The sequence below is a fragment of the Scyliorhinus canicula genome, chromosome 17 (assembly GCF_902713615.1).
Source record: "Scyliorhinus canicula chromosome 17, sScyCan1.1, whole genome shotgun sequence".
Taxonomy (NCBI): domain Eukaryota; kingdom Metazoa; phylum Chordata; class Chondrichthyes; order Carcharhiniformes; family Scyliorhinidae; genus Scyliorhinus; species Scyliorhinus canicula.
In genome coordinates, this window is record NC_052162.1 from 65,349,446 (window position 1) to 65,368,116 (window position 18,671).

Here is an 18,671-nt window from a genome sequence, read left to right on the forward strand (position 1 = left end):
GCTCAAGATGCCAGAATTAGAGGGGTACAGATACCTTGGAGGGTTGTGGGGCTGGGGGAGATTATAAAGGGAGGGGTGCAGGCATGGAGGGATTTGAAAACAAGATGTTGATAACAGGAAGCCAGTGTAGGTCAGCAAGCACAGAGAGGCATCTGGCGCAAATTAGGACATGGGCGGAGCAAAATCTTGGGTGACCTCAAGTTTACAGAGAATAGAACGTAGGAGGCCAACCAGGAATGCATTGGAATAGTGAAGTCTACAGGTAACAATGCCATAGACGGGAGTTTCAGCAGTAGATGAGCTGAGATGAGTAGAGTCGTATAGTGTTGCTGAGGTGGAAATAGGTGGGCTTAGTGATGGTACTTATATGTGGTTGGCACGAAGATTGACAATGTTTGTTTCAGCCTCAGACAATTGCCAGGGAACGGGACAGAGTTTGAGTTGAGTTTATTTTAATTATTTAGATAAGGTATATTGTATGAGAATAGGGAAGAGCGTTACCCTGCTTCTGACCCTTTCTATTCCTGTTTCACGTAACTGTGCAGGAAGAGCTGACCCTGACCGGAACGTGTTATTTCTGATATTTGCTGTTCACTCCCACTCTCATGGGCATAAACAATTACCACTACTTTAAACAATATAACTGCATACAATTGATGGAGGAAGCTGAAAGATTGTTAGAGACAATTTTATTCATAGGGCCAAATCTTCTTGTGGTGCAGATCGTAGGAAACCTGACATATGAGTGAAAATTTGTGTCATGGCCCTCCTGAAATCTTGACGCATGGGCCTACACAGGAAGTGACTAGAAAGCTTCAACTTCCAATGGACAATTGCCCTGTTCCCGAGATTCTCTGTGAATAGGTTTAGAGTCGGAGACTTTGGGCAGTTCTGTGGGACTGACCTAAATAGTTACACAGGAAAGGTTAGATAGCAATAAATCTAGTCTAACATCTGGGCAACCATATGACTGATTTCTCTCCCACCTCAATCACCACCCCTGATGCCCTGACTACACTCCCTGGCCTGAACTAACCAACCACCCCCACTGACCCAAATGCCCCACCTGACCAGACCCAAATATGCCCCTGATTCCCCAATCACACTCCGTTCTCCTGACTATCCCACTTTGCCCACCTAACTAACCCTCTGCCCTGATTCGACCCTACTACATCACCCCACCCACCCAACTACCCCTCTGACCAGACCTGACAATCCCCCAACCCCGACTGCGCCTTGACCACACGACTACCCTGACCCAGCCCAATCTGACTATCCCCCCCGATCTTACTCACCTCAACCACCTGACCCCTCCACCCCCACCACCACCACCAACCTACATCCCCAACTATCCTCAATCACCTGATTACCACTCAGAACCTACCCAGTGGGGCCGTTACAGTGGCGCAGTGGTTAGCATTGCTGACTCCCGGTGCCGAGGGTCTGGGTTCGATCCTGGCCTCCACACTATCCATGTGGAGTTTGCACATTCTCCCCATGGGTCTGACTCCCACAACCCAAAGATGTGAATGGTAGGTAGATTGGCCATGCTAAATTGCCCCTTAATTGGAAAAAAAAGAATTGGGTACTTTCAGTTTATTTTTAAAAAGAGCCTAACCGACTACCCTTCTAAACAGACCCAACATGGCCCAATCACTTGACTTCACACTCTGACTGCTCAACTACTCACTTGACTATGCCCCTGACCGCTCAATGCCCCCGACAATCTGACTGCCCCTGACTGAGCCAACTACCCCAGCAACTTGACTCAACTACCCAACTACCATTCCGACCAGACCCAACTAGACTAACCTCTCTGACTATCCAACTACCCCCCAATTAGATCTAACTATGCCTCTCAGCCATCTGACTACCCACTGATCAACCTATCACTGTTGTGTTATGCTGCTTCGGATAACACAGGCTGCTACTTGATGCAGTCTTAACTAAAGGATGCTCCAGACTCTGAAATGAGTTCAATGTGTTTATTGAACTATTAACACAGTTCTCAAATGCGTTTGACTCCCTGCTAATCTAACTGTCGTAACTCAGTCTAACTGTGCCAGCTTGCTCTAAGCCACGTGCTGGGGTGTGCCTAACTCGCGAGATGTCTATCTGTGGAAAGAGGCAGAGTGTGAGTGCCTCATCCCTTTTATAGTGTTTATGTCCTGCCCCCTTGTGGTGATGCCACCTCTGAGTGTCCTGACTGCCCATTGGTTGTGTCCTATTCTGAGTGTTCATTGGTTGCATGTTTGCATATCATGACAATCACCTCACCCACTTATCCACCATACCCACTTGCCCATTCACTCACCCGTTTACCAACATTAAGACTGGCTATTTCAACAAATCAAACAACAGCCAGTGTCGTAAAGGGGGGGCATGTCCTGTCTTCCCTCAACTCGACACCATTGTGACAGAATTCGCCAGATGATGCTGTGCTACACAAGCTCGGAAGGTTTCAGCAGAAATGTGCAGCAGCGTCAAGTTGGGGTAATCTTTGCGCAATGCAGCATTCAGATAATCATTGCTGCTGCTCAGAAGACCATTTATAAAACAGTGAAACCCTGCATGAATGTCAATGCTAAGTGCTAATGAATTGAGAAGACTCCAATCATTTTCTTTTCCTTTTTTTTATCTCTTTTAGATCTCTACAGAAAAGCACTTCTTGCATTAAAGACCAGACCACGAGCTAACAACTAATCACTTTGTTCACTTAAACTGTAAGGATGAATATCCAAATGAGTATCACAGGATTTTTCAGTCACTGGATATTCTTCACTTTAGAGCACATGAACAATTGATAGTACATCGGAAGCCCATGCTTTCTTAAACTATGCCAATCTTGGAATTGGTTAGGTAGCATAGATATCTTTAAGTCAATGCATCAAACAGTTTTCTCTGTAGGATTTCATGAAAATATTGACAAATCATGAAAATTAGTAATCAGAACCATGACAAATGTATTTTTCTATGATTCCTCAGAAAGCAGGAGATTTGAGATCCTGGCTGTTACCCACATCAGATTGTGATTCAATGACACTGCAATGACATTCCCTTATGAAATTAAATGAAAATCGCTTATTGTCACAAGTAGGCTTCAATTAAGTTACTGTGAAAAGCCCCTAGTCGCCACATTCCGGCGCCTGTTCGGGGAGACTGGTACGGGAATTGAACCGTGCTGCTGGCCTGCTTGGTCTGCATTAAAAGCCAGCGATTTAGCCCAGTGAGCTAAACCAGCCCCCCGTTCTATGTTCTATGGAACACATCTTTTCCATTCCATGTTGCCGTTTCTTTCCTTTCACCTGTCACATTTTGTATTCTTTGTTTCTGGCTTAATGTGAATGAAGGGAAAAATATTAACCTGCATCATCTTTGAAATTGGAAAGAGAGGTATCTAAAACTTTACTGGTGTCTCTCATTCCCTCATTCCCTCAGTATCCAATTCTTAACACTGCACTTCAGGGAGGATATGAAGGCTCGAGAGAGGCCACTCAAAAATCCATTAAACATCTGTAACTAGCTGGAAGTGCCATTATGTCCGATAATGCAGAACAAATATATGGGAATGGTTCCAGGAATGTGGAACTTTAGTGACGAGGATAGATTAGAAAAACTGTTGTTCTTCTCCTTGGGGAAGGTAGGGTTGAGGGAAGATTTGAGAGAAGTGTTCAAAGCAATTAGTTGTATAGATAAGGTCAACAGAGAGAAATTGTTTGCATTGGCAGAGCACTCAAGAACCAGAGAACACAGATTTAAGGAAGGTAAGGAAATATGAGGCAAATCTTCATGCAGTGAGCAGTTATAACCTGCACGCAATGTCTGAGACCATGGTGGAGGAAGATTCAATTGTGACTTTCAAAAGAGCATTGGAGAAGTATCTGCAGAGAAATAAATTATAAACCCTGGGATAAGGGTGGGGGATTGAGACTAGCTGAGTTGTTCCTGCCGAGAGCCAACACAGATTTGATGGATTGAATGGTTTCCTTCTGTGCTGTAACCTTCTATGATTCCATGCTATGATTACTCAAGAGACAGGAATGTTGAGAACATCTTAATTCACTCCCAAATGTATAGTTTGAAAGCATCCAAGGCCAAAATGGTTTTGTATCATTAAATTATTTAGAGTTCGCTTACACCATGTTGTTGAATACAGCAGCAGTAAAAAATTAACTTTGATCTCAACAGGCATATTCCATCTTAAACCACATGTGATTAAGGATTGCACATACTTCCTTATTGGCTCAAAGATCGATCATTTATCCTTAGATAACAGATTGTATCAAATATGAACTGAATGTACATTTCAATTCCAGCTAGCTACAGATATTTCATGGGTTTTTCAGTATCAATATCAATAATAAGAACATTTGCAGCATGATTCCCTCTACAATGGATTTGGAATCTGTGTGAGCAAGGTGACAGTGTATCTTTTCAACAACCACAAAAGTCTTTACACTGCTATCTGACAGAGAGCATGAAGTTGCAAAACATATCCACCAGATATGCACAAAACATACCAGCTAAAGTTACAGCTAGCCCATTCAGTTATTAGTGAATTTTGTTATATGATTTTTTAATTAATGGCAAATAATCTCTTTAGCATTAAAGAATTTACTTTTAGAAGTGTAGAGTATCATTCTTCCAAAATGTATTGATTGCTGGAGATTTTTGAAAAATTTAACTTTTTCTTTCTTAATTTGTTGGTCTCTTTTATTTCTATTTTTCTTTCCCTTTCTTAATTTTGCGTTATGTGCATAGTTTTACATTGAATTAAATATTTTAACTCGGGCTTCCTGGTTTAATGGGAACTCTTCTGATTGGTTGAAGAGATGTGTTCTGACTCGCCCTGCTCAATTGACAATCCAATGAACAGCAGGCACAGTTCATTCATCACTGACTGGAAAACTTGATCTGCACTCTAACCACCATCTCAGACATCCATTCCCTTTGCCATAGGCACACCATGATTACAGCCTGTGCCATCCACAAGATGGTAAAATGGTAAAATGGAGAAAATCACCAGGCTTCTTCAAAAGCATTTTTTAAACCTTTGCATCCATCTGAGGGGGTAGATCAGGGGTGGGCAAACTTTTCCGTGCAAGGGCCACATTCAGAAATTCACAATTTTAAAGGGCCGCATAGTATATTAAGTAAAATAATTACTTCACCCGGTTATGATTCTGGGTGCCTCATATTGGACATAGAACAGTACAGCACAGAACAGGCCCTTCGGCCCTCGACGTTGTGCCGAGCAATGATCACCCTACTCAAGTCAACGTATCCACCCTATACCAGTAAGTAACCCAACAGCCCCCCCCCCCCCCCCCCCCCCCCCCCCCAATTAACCTTTAAAAAAAATTTTTTTTTTTTTTAATGACTTGGTGGGCCGCATAAAGACCTTTGGCGGGCCGCATGTGGCCCGTGGGCCGTAGTTTGCCCACCCCTGGGGTAGATGATGTGATGTAGTACAGCCCTTACTCCTTTTGGGGCTATTTTACATTGGGAGAATCTCACAATAACCCCTTTCAACTTTAGGTAGAGAAAGCCAGAATTCAAAGTTACTTAACTGGGTCTGCAAAACTTGATCCATCTCTTCACAAAGAAAAAGCACCTGTCGATTATAAGCTTTTATGGAGAGTCTTTTACTTTTTAGTAAGTTACAGCCAGATTGGAATTTTTCTAGATGTTGTAAGAGTCCGGGGGAAAACCTTTCAGTTATGTACTTCCCTCACCTGAAGGGAGTCTCGAGTTGGGTTCTACAAATTTTTGATAGGGAAAACTATATGAGAGAGTAAGAATGTGAAAATATATAAAAGTTTATTAATGAACCGAACATGGAATTCAATGGGTGCAATGAAACAGAGTCCCGTTTTGAGCACGTTTAGCCAAGTGAACCTAATGGTTCACTTAAACATGTTCATCTGGATCTCACCCAGTGAGGGCGAGATCTAGTTTGCAACGTCTAGCGAAATCTCATTTGACCTAGGGAGGCGTTCCGCAGATCGCAATACTAGCAAGAGGCCTCTCACGAGATTTAATGGGCTCGTCCTGTTACTGCACCGGGCACGATGAGGCCATACTGAATTTCTGAAGTTGTATAATTTCTTACAAAGATAAGTTTTTTTTTATTTATAATGAAGCTACCCCTGTTAATGTTCATAATTGGTTAAAAAAAAGACAACCTATTATAATTCATGTAATTGTCCAATTCCATAAATTCATGGCCTGGCCTGTCTTTGGATGGCAAGGCCTAGCTGATGGTAATGCTGGTCACCATTTTCCCTTTGTCAATGAATGGTTTCATACGAGATAACTTGGCAAGGAACCTAAAGTTCTCTTTGATCGTGGTTTTAGTTATCAGTGCCTTCACTGCACTCGTCACATGTAGGCATAAGATAAAAAATATATATAGGGTGGAATTTTATGGTCCCATCGGAACTGGGCCGGAAAACACAGTGACCCATTCAAAGGTCCATTGGCTTTAGTGGGACTGTAAAATTCCAGCCATGATGCCAGTTTTTTAGCTTCTTATCTGCGCATTTGCATTGTTTTTAAGGGGGCTAAGCCACCTTGTCTTTGTAAGCTGTCTTGGGCTTTTGTTAAAAATAAATAATACCCTGTAAGTTTACAGAGAAATAATTATTTTTCACCTCATATTCTTGCAATATGGCCATATCTTTTCAACCTTATTCCTTTACGGACTCTGATGGTGCAGAACACAACCTGCACTGTTCTGAAGTATCCGCCTAGAGTGTGTTCAGAAATCTGGTGAAGCTTTAATTCAAGGCCTTCTGATTAAAAGATGAAAGGGCTACCACTGAGCTGGCAAATATAAGAAATGTTCTGTTGAATAGCAGAAGGGTGATTATGCTTTGCTGGTAAAATCCTGCAATTAATATTTCTCAATTTCAGTTGTAACAGAATTAATGGAAATGGAAATGGAAATCGCTTATTGTCACGAGTAGGCTTCAATAAAGTTACTGTGAAAAGCCCCTAGTCGCCACATTCCGGCACCTGTCCGGGGAGGCTGGTACGGGAATTGAACCGTGCTGCTGGCCTGCTTTAAAAGCCAGCGATTTAGCTGAGTGAGCTAAACCAGCCCCTAACAATGAGATTTCACAAATAAACTAGCTAATTATACATGAAAAGTTTATCTTCTACATGCATCATACTTTCAATTGTTCCATTTATTTTTCGTCAAATTCTTTTAAAGCTTCATATTTATGTTACATATTTATGGGATATCACATCACTCTCTTAGTGAATGGTTGCCAATGTTTGCTGTCTGCACCCATATATGAAGAAGGACGTTTGCCTAATGTAAAAAGGGTTTGGAAAACCCAATGAAACATTGCATGTCACTTTCTGAAAAGGAAGAAGAAATTATGCAAGATGCATTATGACTCATCTTTCACAAATGAGGTGAATGTTCCCAGTTCTTAACTTGACTTCAGATTAATCTTGCTAATTTTCCTGTGTACTTCCTTGTAAATGTACAAACACAACTGAAACATTCAAAGAACATCACAGCTAATTAATTGTCAAGATGTGGGAATAAATTCTCTGACAGGAAAAACAAATTTTCCTCATGCAACATTTTTCTCTTCGTCCATCTCACATTTGATATTCCGGATTTGTTTCTGAGTCTATTTTTTGTTTTTCTCTCATCCCTTATCTTTACATTTTCTTGTCTTATTTTCACCCTTCGTTGTCCAAATTATCTGCACGACACATCACTTTTATATTATTATTATTATCTTATGGCACAGGTTTTCAAAAGAAAAGTCACAAGACAGAAAGCAGCGAGTAGATGTAAGGGTACTTCCTGTTTATTCCCCGTTTAGTCCCTTATTTCCCCTTTTTTTTATTTTGCTGTTGCACTTTTGATCTATGGATGATTGATGGACATCTCACTTTAAGGCAAGCAGCCTGTAAGAAACCTGTACCTTTAATGCAAATAGAAGATTCCGGAAGGCTTTGCTGATTTAAACTGGTGATTGCATCAGTGAGGACTTGGTTTGATTGATTGATTGGTGGCCAATGAATTGGTCCAAAAGGGTGTTTTCTGCCCGGTAACAGGTGGTGATTAGATCTGATCCCACTGGATTTTTTTTTTCAGGGCTTCAAAGGTTGAGTTTGATATCAGTTTGAATCGTGCAGCCCCGAGGAAGGTTGCTGTCCTCTCCTCTCTGTTGTTCTCCAAAAAGACTATCTTTCTGAACTGGCAGAGAGCCTGGATGAATCTATATACAGGCAAACTCCAGAACTGATCAACTCTCACTCCTGAAAGGCAAAGGCAGAACTGACCAACTCTCTCTGCAGAAGGATAGAGGCCTGAATGCAACCCTCAAACTGAAAGAAAAGTTGAACAGCAATAGGTTGTCTTACCAGGTGGCCTGCTGCCTGTGAGTACTGTCTTTTCTAAGCTACAGGGACCCTAAGTTAATGAATCTACCAAGAAGACCATTACCGGTCTGAAGACTCAAATCTGCAACCTTGCTGTGAAGAAAGTGTACTAAAAGGAGCACCATCTGAAACAAAGACTCTTATTTTTTGACTTTCATCCTTATTATTTTCACCCCTCCTCTCCCTCTGTATTTGTCTGTCATGTGTGTGTGGGTAGAGGGTGGGACATTTAAAGTGGGTAGTAACTATTAGCTTGTCATTGATCAGTTGTACGTATTGCATATTTCATGATAGTTCTCGGTATAAATAAGCAGTAATCGTGTTTACATTTAAAACCTGGTGACCGGGATTATTGGGCAGCAAGAGGCCAAAGACTTTGGGTATTTTTATATGAATTATGGATTAATTCACTTGTGTTGTGACTTCGGGGTACGTGGGCTGAAATTGACCATGCACTAGCCCAGGGTGTCGTAACAATCTAAATGTTGTTTCTTCAAGCTGGAGGGGGAGGTTAGAGGGGTGTCTCACAGGGGTCAGTATAATGACTTGGAATTTGGTATACAGGGCATAATTTCAATGCTTGTGGGTGACACATGAATTGGAAATCTAATAAATATTGAGGATAGCAGCAAACTTCAAAGGTACCCAAACAGATTGATGAAATGAACATGCTGAGGCAATTTAATGCAGAGAAGTGGAAAGGGATGCATTTTGTTAGGAAGAATGAGGAAAGGTAATACAAACCAAGTGATATGGTTTTAAAGGGAGTACAAGCATAAAATAAATCTTGGGGGAGGAAGTTCTTCAAAGTTGGCAGCACAAGTGTAAAGGTCGTTCAAGTCATGGGGGATCCTTGACTGTACAATTAGAGACATAGGCCAGAAGTTTAACTTAGGAAATCAGAGAGACCAAACGCAGACTGGGCGATCGTTTTGCTAAGCACATTCGGTCAGTGCGCATTGAGGACCCTGATCTTTCCGTTGCTTGCCATTTTAACACAAGACCCTGCTCCCATGCCCACATGTCTGTCCTTGGCCTGCTGCAATGTTCGACTGAAGCTCAACACGAACAGGAGGAACAACAGCTCACCTTCCGGTCTCAACATCGAATTCAACAACTTCAGATGATTAGCTCTACCCTACCTCGACCCATTTGTTTTCATCCAATTTCATTTTAACTGTTTTTTACCATTTCTTTCTCTCTTGTCTTTCTTCATCTATATTCGCACCCCATCTTATCCACTTTTCGTTACCCGTTCTCCCCTTTACTTCCCCTTTCCCCTCCCCCCACATCTACATCTGTCACGGTTCACCCTCTGATGTTACTTTCTATGCAGTTTGGCCTTTCACACCATTTGTTCTCTCTGGGGACGGCCATTAGCACTCTTTCCCCTTGCTTTTTGAAGCTAATAGCACCCCGTTTCCCTGGGTTTCTGTGGCTACGACTCATCTTTCAATGTCACTTCACAGTGTAAATATTCCCACTTTCTATGTCTTATAGCTTTGACAAAGGGTCATCTGGACTTGAAATGTTAGCTCTTTTCTCTCCCCACAGTTGCTGCCAGACCTGCTGAGATATTCCAGCATTTTCCATTTGGTTTCAGATTGCAACATCCACAGTAATTTGCTTTTAACTTAGGAAATAGGTGGATTTGTGTCAGGTGGGAGTTTGAAGTTCCCAAACCCGTCTCTCGCCACCTACGTTAGGCTTTGGGTGGGTGCCAACACAATCTAAGGGGACAAATTGGAAAGTTAAGCATGCTGCGAGCATGAAGAAAGCTCAGTGGATTCAGGAGGTCATTGTCTTACACTTGCTTGCTTGAAAAGCCTCTGCATTTTGGACCTACTTCCACTAACCTTACCCCCCCCCCCACCCAAGGCCTCTGATCCCACCATGAGGTCTCCAACCTTACTTCACAACTTCAATTAACCTTCCATCCCCCGTCCCTAGCCTCAAATCACACCACTCCCCCATTCCAGCCTCTGATCCAGTTTGTGTTTTGAAATGTAACCAGTCTGACTGACACTTCATGCTTTCCATAATCATATGACCATGCCATGTGTCTTCCCCTGGAGGCAGACATCTTGAGATCAGTTCAATAAAAGTTTCTCACAGAAACACACACATATGAAGACCGCTTTCCATATACTTTCAACATGGTTTCAGAGACTGGTGAAAAAAATAGACTTTTGAAATCTGCAAAAGGAACAGAGAAGATACTGAGAACCCACAAAGGTTAAAAATCTGCGAACAGCTGCTGAAAAGAGCAAAGGAAAATAGACAAGTATGACAAAAGAAAAGTAGACACAGGCTAAAGTGAAATTACTGGCTGCAGATAAAAAGGAACCACAGATAAAAGCTGCAAGTAAATACTGAGTGAGTAAGAATGGCTGCAGTAGATTTTCCAATCACATCACTTATCCAATTGAAAAATTATGCATAGCAAAACTGACAGTTATTCCAATTACAATGACAAAACTATGAGATTCCAACATTCTTAATTAAGAAGCCTGAAATGATCAGAGTAGCTACACTTTTAACATTGCTAGGGAGGGACTTCTACAAAGTATATATACCCTATATCTGACTGACGGGCAAATAAAAAAGATGACAGCGCCTTGAACAAACATTTTGAACCCCGAATGAATGCTATATATGAAATATGTGTATGAAACGCGAGAGTGCAGAGCAAAATCAAGACATGTTGGTACATCGCAGCAACAAAACACAGGGAGCAGAATCATGTGATCTTGGAGAGCTGAAGGATGATCTGATTATAGATTGGTCCTAGGCATAAAGGACCCCTCAGTGAGACCACGACCCACGTCTGAAAGATGAGATACTGACGCCAAAGAAAGTGATAGGTGTGTTACAAAATGCTGAATATGTGAAACAACAGCCAAACCATATGACAGAGCAGACGAGGAGGCATATTATTCTGAGAGACAGTCCAAGCTGAAAGAGCTGAGCATTCTCAGACAAAGGGTAAATACTGCAAAGGAGAGCACGCACAGGAAAAGAAGGACTGCCCAGCATGGGGAAAGCAGTGTTTTAACGACAAGAAGCAAATTTGTTACACACACAAATGCTTGGCCAGAAAAATGCAAAACAAGCCTATTTGGATGACCAATGAAAAGATTTCAGCAGATGAATTGATGGAGACCTATACATAATACAACAGGTTGGCTCAGCAGATGAATTGATGAAGATCTATACATAATACAACAGGTTGGTTCAGTCAAGTCCATAGATGTCAAGCGGATTGTGACTGTTACAATGAGGATCACAGAAGGAAAGTATCAAGTGAATAAAAAGTGTCAGGTGTACTCTGCTACATCACACAACATAGGTGCAGAATGCAAAATAATGAACTTCACTGATCTGTGGAAAATGGCTTAACATGGTGATCCAAAAATGAAGCCCTCGAAAGCAAGATTGCGGCTATGTTATAGCACAATCCTCATCATGGTAGGCCAAATTAGTCTGACTGCCCAATGCAAAAGTAAGAAGGAAGATCTAGAGTTCCAGGTCATAGATGGGACACAACGGACACTCATCTCAGCTGGAGAAAGTCCGAAGCTTGGGCTGGTAACCCTGAACATCTTAACAGAAAAAGGGCAACAAAAGACCACAAAGAATGGATAGAAAAAGGCCCCAGGGAGGGGGAACGACTCCAGAGAAAGGGAGACAATATTCAAGCAAACCACTAGATGGTTCCTGACCACATCAGTGCAATGAAATGCACAGCCATAATGTAAATGTTCACATTGGAATTGAACTGGAAGAGTTGAAGGGCAAGATTCCAGTTGAGTCGATGCCTTTAAAAACGAATGATAAATTGAAGTCTTCAATGAACCAAATTGTGTGAGATCTGACCAAACAAATTTCAAAGACAGCACAATGGTACCAGGAGTAAAGAATGACTCACAATTACACAATTGGCAACTCAAAGTGTGTGCAATGCATATACAGAGGCTGACTAGTAGAACAAACAGTTGTTAAAACATAAGAACAGTGAGTGGATAGTGGGTAACAGGATCTTGCTTGCAGATGTGCCTTTTGTTCGCTGGGAAAAAGGGGATGTTTGTATCTTTAGTTAAATATGAAAAGAGGGGTGTTTGGGTTTTGAAATGTAACCATTCTGATTGACACCTCAGGCTTTCCATGGTCATGTGCTATGCCATTTCTCTGCCTCAGGAGGCAAACATTTTGAGATCAGTTCAATAAAAGCTTCTCGCAGAAACACAAACTAATGAAGACTGCTGTCCAACATAATAATAAGTCCCCTCTCTTCCCTATTGGTATTGACATCTGATTGACCCCCAAACTTACTCACCCCTACCAAATGACCTCTTCCCTCCCAAAGACCCAAACATCACCCTCCCACCCCGTCCAGCTAAACCTATCCACTAGAGATTGGCATCCTCTTTAAGATGACCCATCCCCTCCTCTCCACCACCAAATTTTTAGTTGATATATGTCAGAAAGGCCTCAGGTAATGTTTAGCTTTGTGATTGTCATTGTTCTCTGCAACTTCTGTTGCGGCTAAATTTTCCTGGGTACAATCGATACCAGTGTAGAAGGTTTCCTGGTTGGAACAAAGCTATTTGAACATCTTACATTGAGAACTCTGACCAGGTATCTATTGTTTGGTCTTCCTGACCAGAGATTTGTGGGGATGGGGTGTGGGAGGGTGGGTTCATTTATTTTAATTTGTTTTGGGGATGGCGGCGTCGCAGGCATTTGTTGCCCATCTCTATTTTCCCGTAAACTGAGGGGCTTGCTAGACCTTTTCAGTGGGCTGCAGTTAAGAGCCAACCGCATCGCTGTGTGGGCCCGAAGTCACATCATCCAGACCGGGTAAGGGCAGCAGATTTCCTTCCCTTTAGGGCATTAGTGAACAAGATGGGTTTTTATGACAATTGGCAATGGTTTCAAGGTCATCGTTAGACTTTGATTTCCAGATTTTTGTTGAATTCAAATTTCACCATCTGCCATGGTGGGATTCGAAGCCAGCACCCCAGATCATTATCATGGGTCTCTAAATTACTAGTCCAGTGACAATACCACTAAGCCACCACCTCCCCAATAAGTATTAAAGTGCCTCCAACCTAACCATGAAGGGGCTTTGAGCTGGAAAGTCATATGAGCCCATGTTTAGTGCAAGATGCTGGGTGAGATTCTCCATTTGGAAGACTATGGGCTGGACGCCAGAATCGGCGCCTAACCCTCATCGATGCTGGGACTGGTGAGGGTCTAGCAGCCGCACTGGGTAAAACTCCCGTCACCCACGACAAAAATGGCTGGAGAATGGCCTAGCCACTGCCCACCATTCCCCTCCAGCCCTCGCGGAAGTTCCCCCAGCCAGCAGCACAGCTTTCAGCCGACTGTAGAGGCGCTGGACACAGACCGCAGCCGCCAAGCTGGGTTCCCGACGACTGAGATTACACGTTCCCCGCATGTTTAGGAATTCAGCCCATCAGGGGCAGAGCATCAGGGGAAGGTCTTCAGGTGATCCGCCAATGCCATTCCAACAACGTACAGCGCGCGACAGGATTACGCCATTTCGGGGGGGGGGGGGGGGGGGAGAGAATAGAAAACCGGCGTCAAACCAGCAGGCCCCCGATTTGGGCTGATTACATTATCTCCCATCGGGCGAAGGTGAATCCTGCCCTCTGTTGTCCCGCCGGAGGAGAAGTCCGACCGATTTATGTATGGGCAGCACGGTAGCATGGTGGTTAGCATAAATGCTTCACAGCTCCAGGGTCCCAGGTTCGATTCCCGGCTGGGTCACTGTCTGTGCGGAGTCTGCATGTCCTCCCCGTGTGTGCGTGGGTTTCCTCCGGGTGCTCCGGTTTCCTCCCACAGTCCAAAGATGTGCGGGTTAGGTGGATTGGCCATGCTAAATTGCCCGTAGTGTCCTAAAAAGTAAGGTTAAGGAGGGGGGGGGTTGTTGGGTTACGGGTATAGGGTGGATACGTGGGTTTGAGTAGGGTGATCATGGCTCGGCACAACATCGAGGGCCGAAGGGCCTGTTCTGTGCTGTACTGTTCTGTTCTGTTCTGTTCCCTCAGGAGCACAAATCAGGAAGGAATTCAGAATAGGAGGAATCATTTTGAGTGGGTGGCCCGATAGTCCCATGCTGCACACCCCCCCCAACCCGCCCTCTTGCACTGCAAAGTGGCCCCCAAACCACCCCCCAGCATTGCAAAGCAACACCCCCCCCCCATCCCCAGATTTTCTGGGTGCCCCCTCTTCCCCCAAGTATGGGGGTGACCTGATCCTCTGAATGCCCTCTCCTGCTTCTATTTTCATGTGTGTTTCTATGCACATCAAAGAGAGGTAAGTGCATTCCAATCACCAGGTGCATTCTAATCACTCAAGCATGTGATTGATGTGGTTGATGTTTGTAAACATTGGTGTTCCAGCACTTAGAGTCACTCACCCATGAAGGAAGATGACTGAATCAAGGCTGCAGCTGTTTTGTGGAAGCTGTCAATCACAGTCCACTACTAGAAATGAATGAATGGCTTGCAGCTACAGGATCTGAGGGGTTTAAACACAGAATATGACCCTCTTCATTTTACCTTAAGTTAAAGACATTCCACATCATAATCTTATACTCCTCATAATTCTAATAACCCCTTCACTAAAATCCCACAGGAGTTCACAGAGGATCCATATGTTTAAGCATTTGATGTATCCATCTGAGATGGCCACCTGCAAAGGACCATGGGAATTATGGCCAACCCAGGACTCAGACAGATACAGAGCTTCTGTGTATTTGAAACACAGGTAGCCAGACCTCATCGAAACCCCCGCTTGTTTGCATTTTAATGGCCCATTCACCAGAACAGTAGGACTCCAATCAAAAAACCGGTACAGCCACAGACTGATTGGCACCACTCCCTTTATTCAGAAAGCCCAACTGCCACGGTCAATGACCGCTAAGGACCCACCCAGCCCCCAAGGCACCCGCCCCTTTATTGGCCGAAATCAAAAGCAGTGATCAGAGCCCTGTCGAACTATTAGGTCCAAGATCAAGGACCACCCCAAAGAGCGCAAAATCCCAGAGGGATAAAAGAGGACACAGCCATGTGTTCTGTCTCTTTTGGACCTGGCCTGTGCCAGCCTCTTTTGGATCCGGCCTGTGCCAGCCAACTGTAGCAGGAACAGCCAGCCAAGTTCAAGACCAATGATCGCTACCTGATGGATGAGCCCAGCAGAGACAGAGCCACTTTCTTCGAACCAGCCGAGTGAAATCTAGATAAAGGCCTTATCCATTTGCACTGTGCCGGTCACCCTGAAGTTAAGTATAGGTTATTGTAGTTGATAGGTGTAGTTTAACTCATAGTAGATATTGTGTTTGCATGACGAGGTAACTTGTGTATGTAAATAAACCATCTTTTGAACTAACTAACTGGTTGTGTGGTCATTTGATCGATATAAGGGAAGGCTTGTGATTCACTAAGATAAATAGAAATACCCACAGTTTTGGCGACGCTGTTGGGACATAACATCATATTGGCGACTTTAAAGAGCAGCAATGGGTAGGGTGAAAACTAACCTCATCTCCTTGGTATCTTTAAAATAATGATGTGGAAATTGCAACTACATTTTCTCACTCTAAAAGGGTGCCCTTTTTAAGAGTCTAAAGGCTGAGCTAAGATACCTTTTGGAACGTGTGGACCTGCAGGTGGAGCTTCAAGCTATAAACATTCCACAGTACCTGGGTGGAGCGAATTGTAACATCTCCCAAAAGATTATCTGAAGTTAATTTCCTTTATGATCACGTGGGGAGTAATAAACTCTGTGGACTTTAAACTAATTTTAATGCACACAGATATCCATTTCCATTCGAGTGAAACATTGGGTAGAAATAGACCGTAAAGTGTAGGCCTGTTACAAAAAGTCCAAGAATGTTGTTTCTCCGTGTTATACTTGCAGTCATCTTGATGCTGTTGGCTAGTACAACTGCTGGCCAGATTTTGGAATCTCTATCTTCAGCCCTCAATGTCAAGGACAATACAACATTGGGTGAGTACATCATTGGTGTGGAAAGTGTTTTCTTCTCTCAGTATCATTGGAGGGCTTTGTTACGCGCACAAGTTTCAGATTGGGGAGTATACAAAAGATCTGTTAAAATAACTCCTCCTGTGAGATTGAATATTTCAAAAAAGTACTGCGCTAAAATGTTATTCCTAATAAAGTTATGGAAAGTGAATATTTGTTAATGGCATGAGGTAATTTAGATGATCATTTCACGATATCAGGATTGCACTCTAGGTAGTGTACCTATGGGACAGAGTTTGCAGTAAAATAACAGCATGTTAACGCATTAAGAATAACTTGCATTTCAGGCCACCAGTTCTTCCCTAAATAAGCTTTGATATGGTGGGTGTCCCTAACTGTATAACATTCAAATTCCATCTGAACCTTATGGACATGTTTGGACTCCAGTTAGCATATAATTAATTGGAATCCTACCTGGGATTGGAGGGTGCTTCGAAACCAGCAGAACAAAATCTGTGATGGGTGAGAAGGCAGCAGCTTTTGGTGCCACTTGATTATTTTTTTATTGGGATGTGGGCATCGCTGGCTGGGCCAGCGTTTGTTGCCCATCCCTGAGGACATTTAATAGATCTTGGGGTTGAAACACAGGCCACAGCTGTTGTCCTTCGGAATGGAGACGTGGATCCTCCAGGTAAGTGTTACAGCTGTAGTTTTTTTCACTGCCCCTGTCAGGACTGCTCTTTAGCTTCCAAACAGGGGCTTCTTTCCTGGGAGCGGGCAGCATGTTTTTGCAGGTGGTCTGTGTGTGGGACGGTGGGGGGTTCTCTAGTCGGGGGAGGTGGAAGGTCTATTTAGTTAGGGAGTCCTGTGGGAGGTTCCTTTAGTTAGGGTTTCTGGGAGGGGTCTCTATTCAAGTGGTCCTGGGGGGTCTCCATAGCCATGGGGTCCCTGGGGGTCTCCATATTCATGGGGTCCTGGGGTGGGTCTCCCTATTTATGGAGTCTCTGGTGGGGGCCTCCCTGGCAAGGTGGGGGAGCGTGGGGGGAAATCTGGTAGCGGAGTGGTGGGCAAGTAGCACACTGGGGGGGGGGGGGGGGGGTAGCCCTCAGATGGATTCTGGGGGAAACTCTCTGAAGGAGTTATCCCCTTGACCCACTACCTGATCCACCACGCCAAGGTCATGCCGGTAGAGACCACAAGTGATCTGCGCCCATGTGATTCCCGGGGACCAGAGAATCACAGAGGGCCAGAGCATAGGGGGCCAGGCCTGCTAAATGGATGCAAAAGGGTTATTAAGACCCATTTTCCCTCATTTACAGCCTCCCACTGCCGCGTGGACCTCAATTCTAGCGCCAGCGGGAGGTCAGAGCATCATGATCGGGTTGACGCCCGCCATCAATCTTCATTTTCCTTTGCGCGATTCTCCGTCCCATCAGGAAACAGGATCGAGGCATCGGAGGCTGGAAAATCCAGCCTTATGTTTGTCTTAGTGTCTCAAGTTGATAACACTAGGGGATGTTTCATTCTTCACAACTTTTTAGGGAAGCTATATTTTCTCTTAACATTTTTCTGAACACCTTTTCATATTTTCTTTCAGAAAATTGCAAAAATATCCGTGACTTTGAGCCATGTTTGAAGAACACATGCCCAGGGTATATGCCCTGCTATTGTAAGGAGGAAAAAGAATACTGCCGGTAAATATATATTTCAAACTGGATATCATTAATGAAAATGAATATTTAACTAAGTACTGCCCCAAAATGTTATTCCTAAAGTGAATATTGGTTAATGTTGACATGAGATCATTTATATTATCATTCCATGAAATATCCAGATTGTCCTCTGGGTAGTGTACCCACTCGCCAGATTTTGCTGCAAAGCACCTTAATGGCTGCAAATTGCCGTGAAGAAAGGATGTTCCATAAATTGCAAATTGCCCCAAGTTGCAGGCCAATTCATGTCTCTCTGCTGTTAACTTTATGAAAACAGATTGTCGCACTTATTTCCCCATGATTCAAACGAGGTTGCCTCATTTGCACATGAATCAATATCCACCAAAATGTTGTGTAGTCTCCTCATTACGAGCATTAGCAGGCAAGTTAAGTGACAGTCGGGTGATGATCCTCTGGGTGATTGTTCCACGCTCACTCTTCAACACCTTCACAAAAATGGCGTCTAGCACTTAATTTGAACTAATCAGATGTTGCCACTCTAAGACCCCAGCTTAGCCACTCAGAGGCTTTTTGTGC

At 43.5% G+C, this 18,671-nt stretch overlaps 2 protein-coding genes across 2 annotated transcripts in view; both read left to right on the top strand.

The window, feature by feature from the left end:
* The window catches only part of LOC119952077 (ADP-ribosylation factor-like protein 13B), a 48,488-nt gene extending 43,789 nt beyond the window's left edge, over positions 1 to 4,699 (top strand). Inside the window, exon 10 of the mRNA XM_038775620.1 lies at positions 2,648 to 4,699. Coding sequence (XP_038631548.1) covers positions 2,648 to 2,703 — 56 coding nt within the window. The 3' untranslated portion in view covers positions 2,704 to 4,699. The remainder of the gene's footprint in view (positions 1 to 2,647) is intronic.
* An 11,111-nt stretch (positions 4,700 to 15,810) lies between these two features.
* The window catches only part of zgc:158432 (uncharacterized protein LOC555281 homolog), a 34,892-nt gene continuing 32,031 nt past the window's right edge, over positions 15,811 to 18,671 (top strand). The window contains exons 1-2 of the mRNA XM_038776306.1: positions 15,811 to 16,446; positions 18,020 to 18,116. Of these exons, the coding sequence (XP_038632234.1) occupies positions 16,329 to 16,446; positions 18,020 to 18,116 (215 nt within the window). The 5' untranslated portion in view covers positions 15,811 to 16,328. The remainder of the gene's footprint in view (positions 16,447 to 18,019; positions 18,117 to 18,671) is intronic.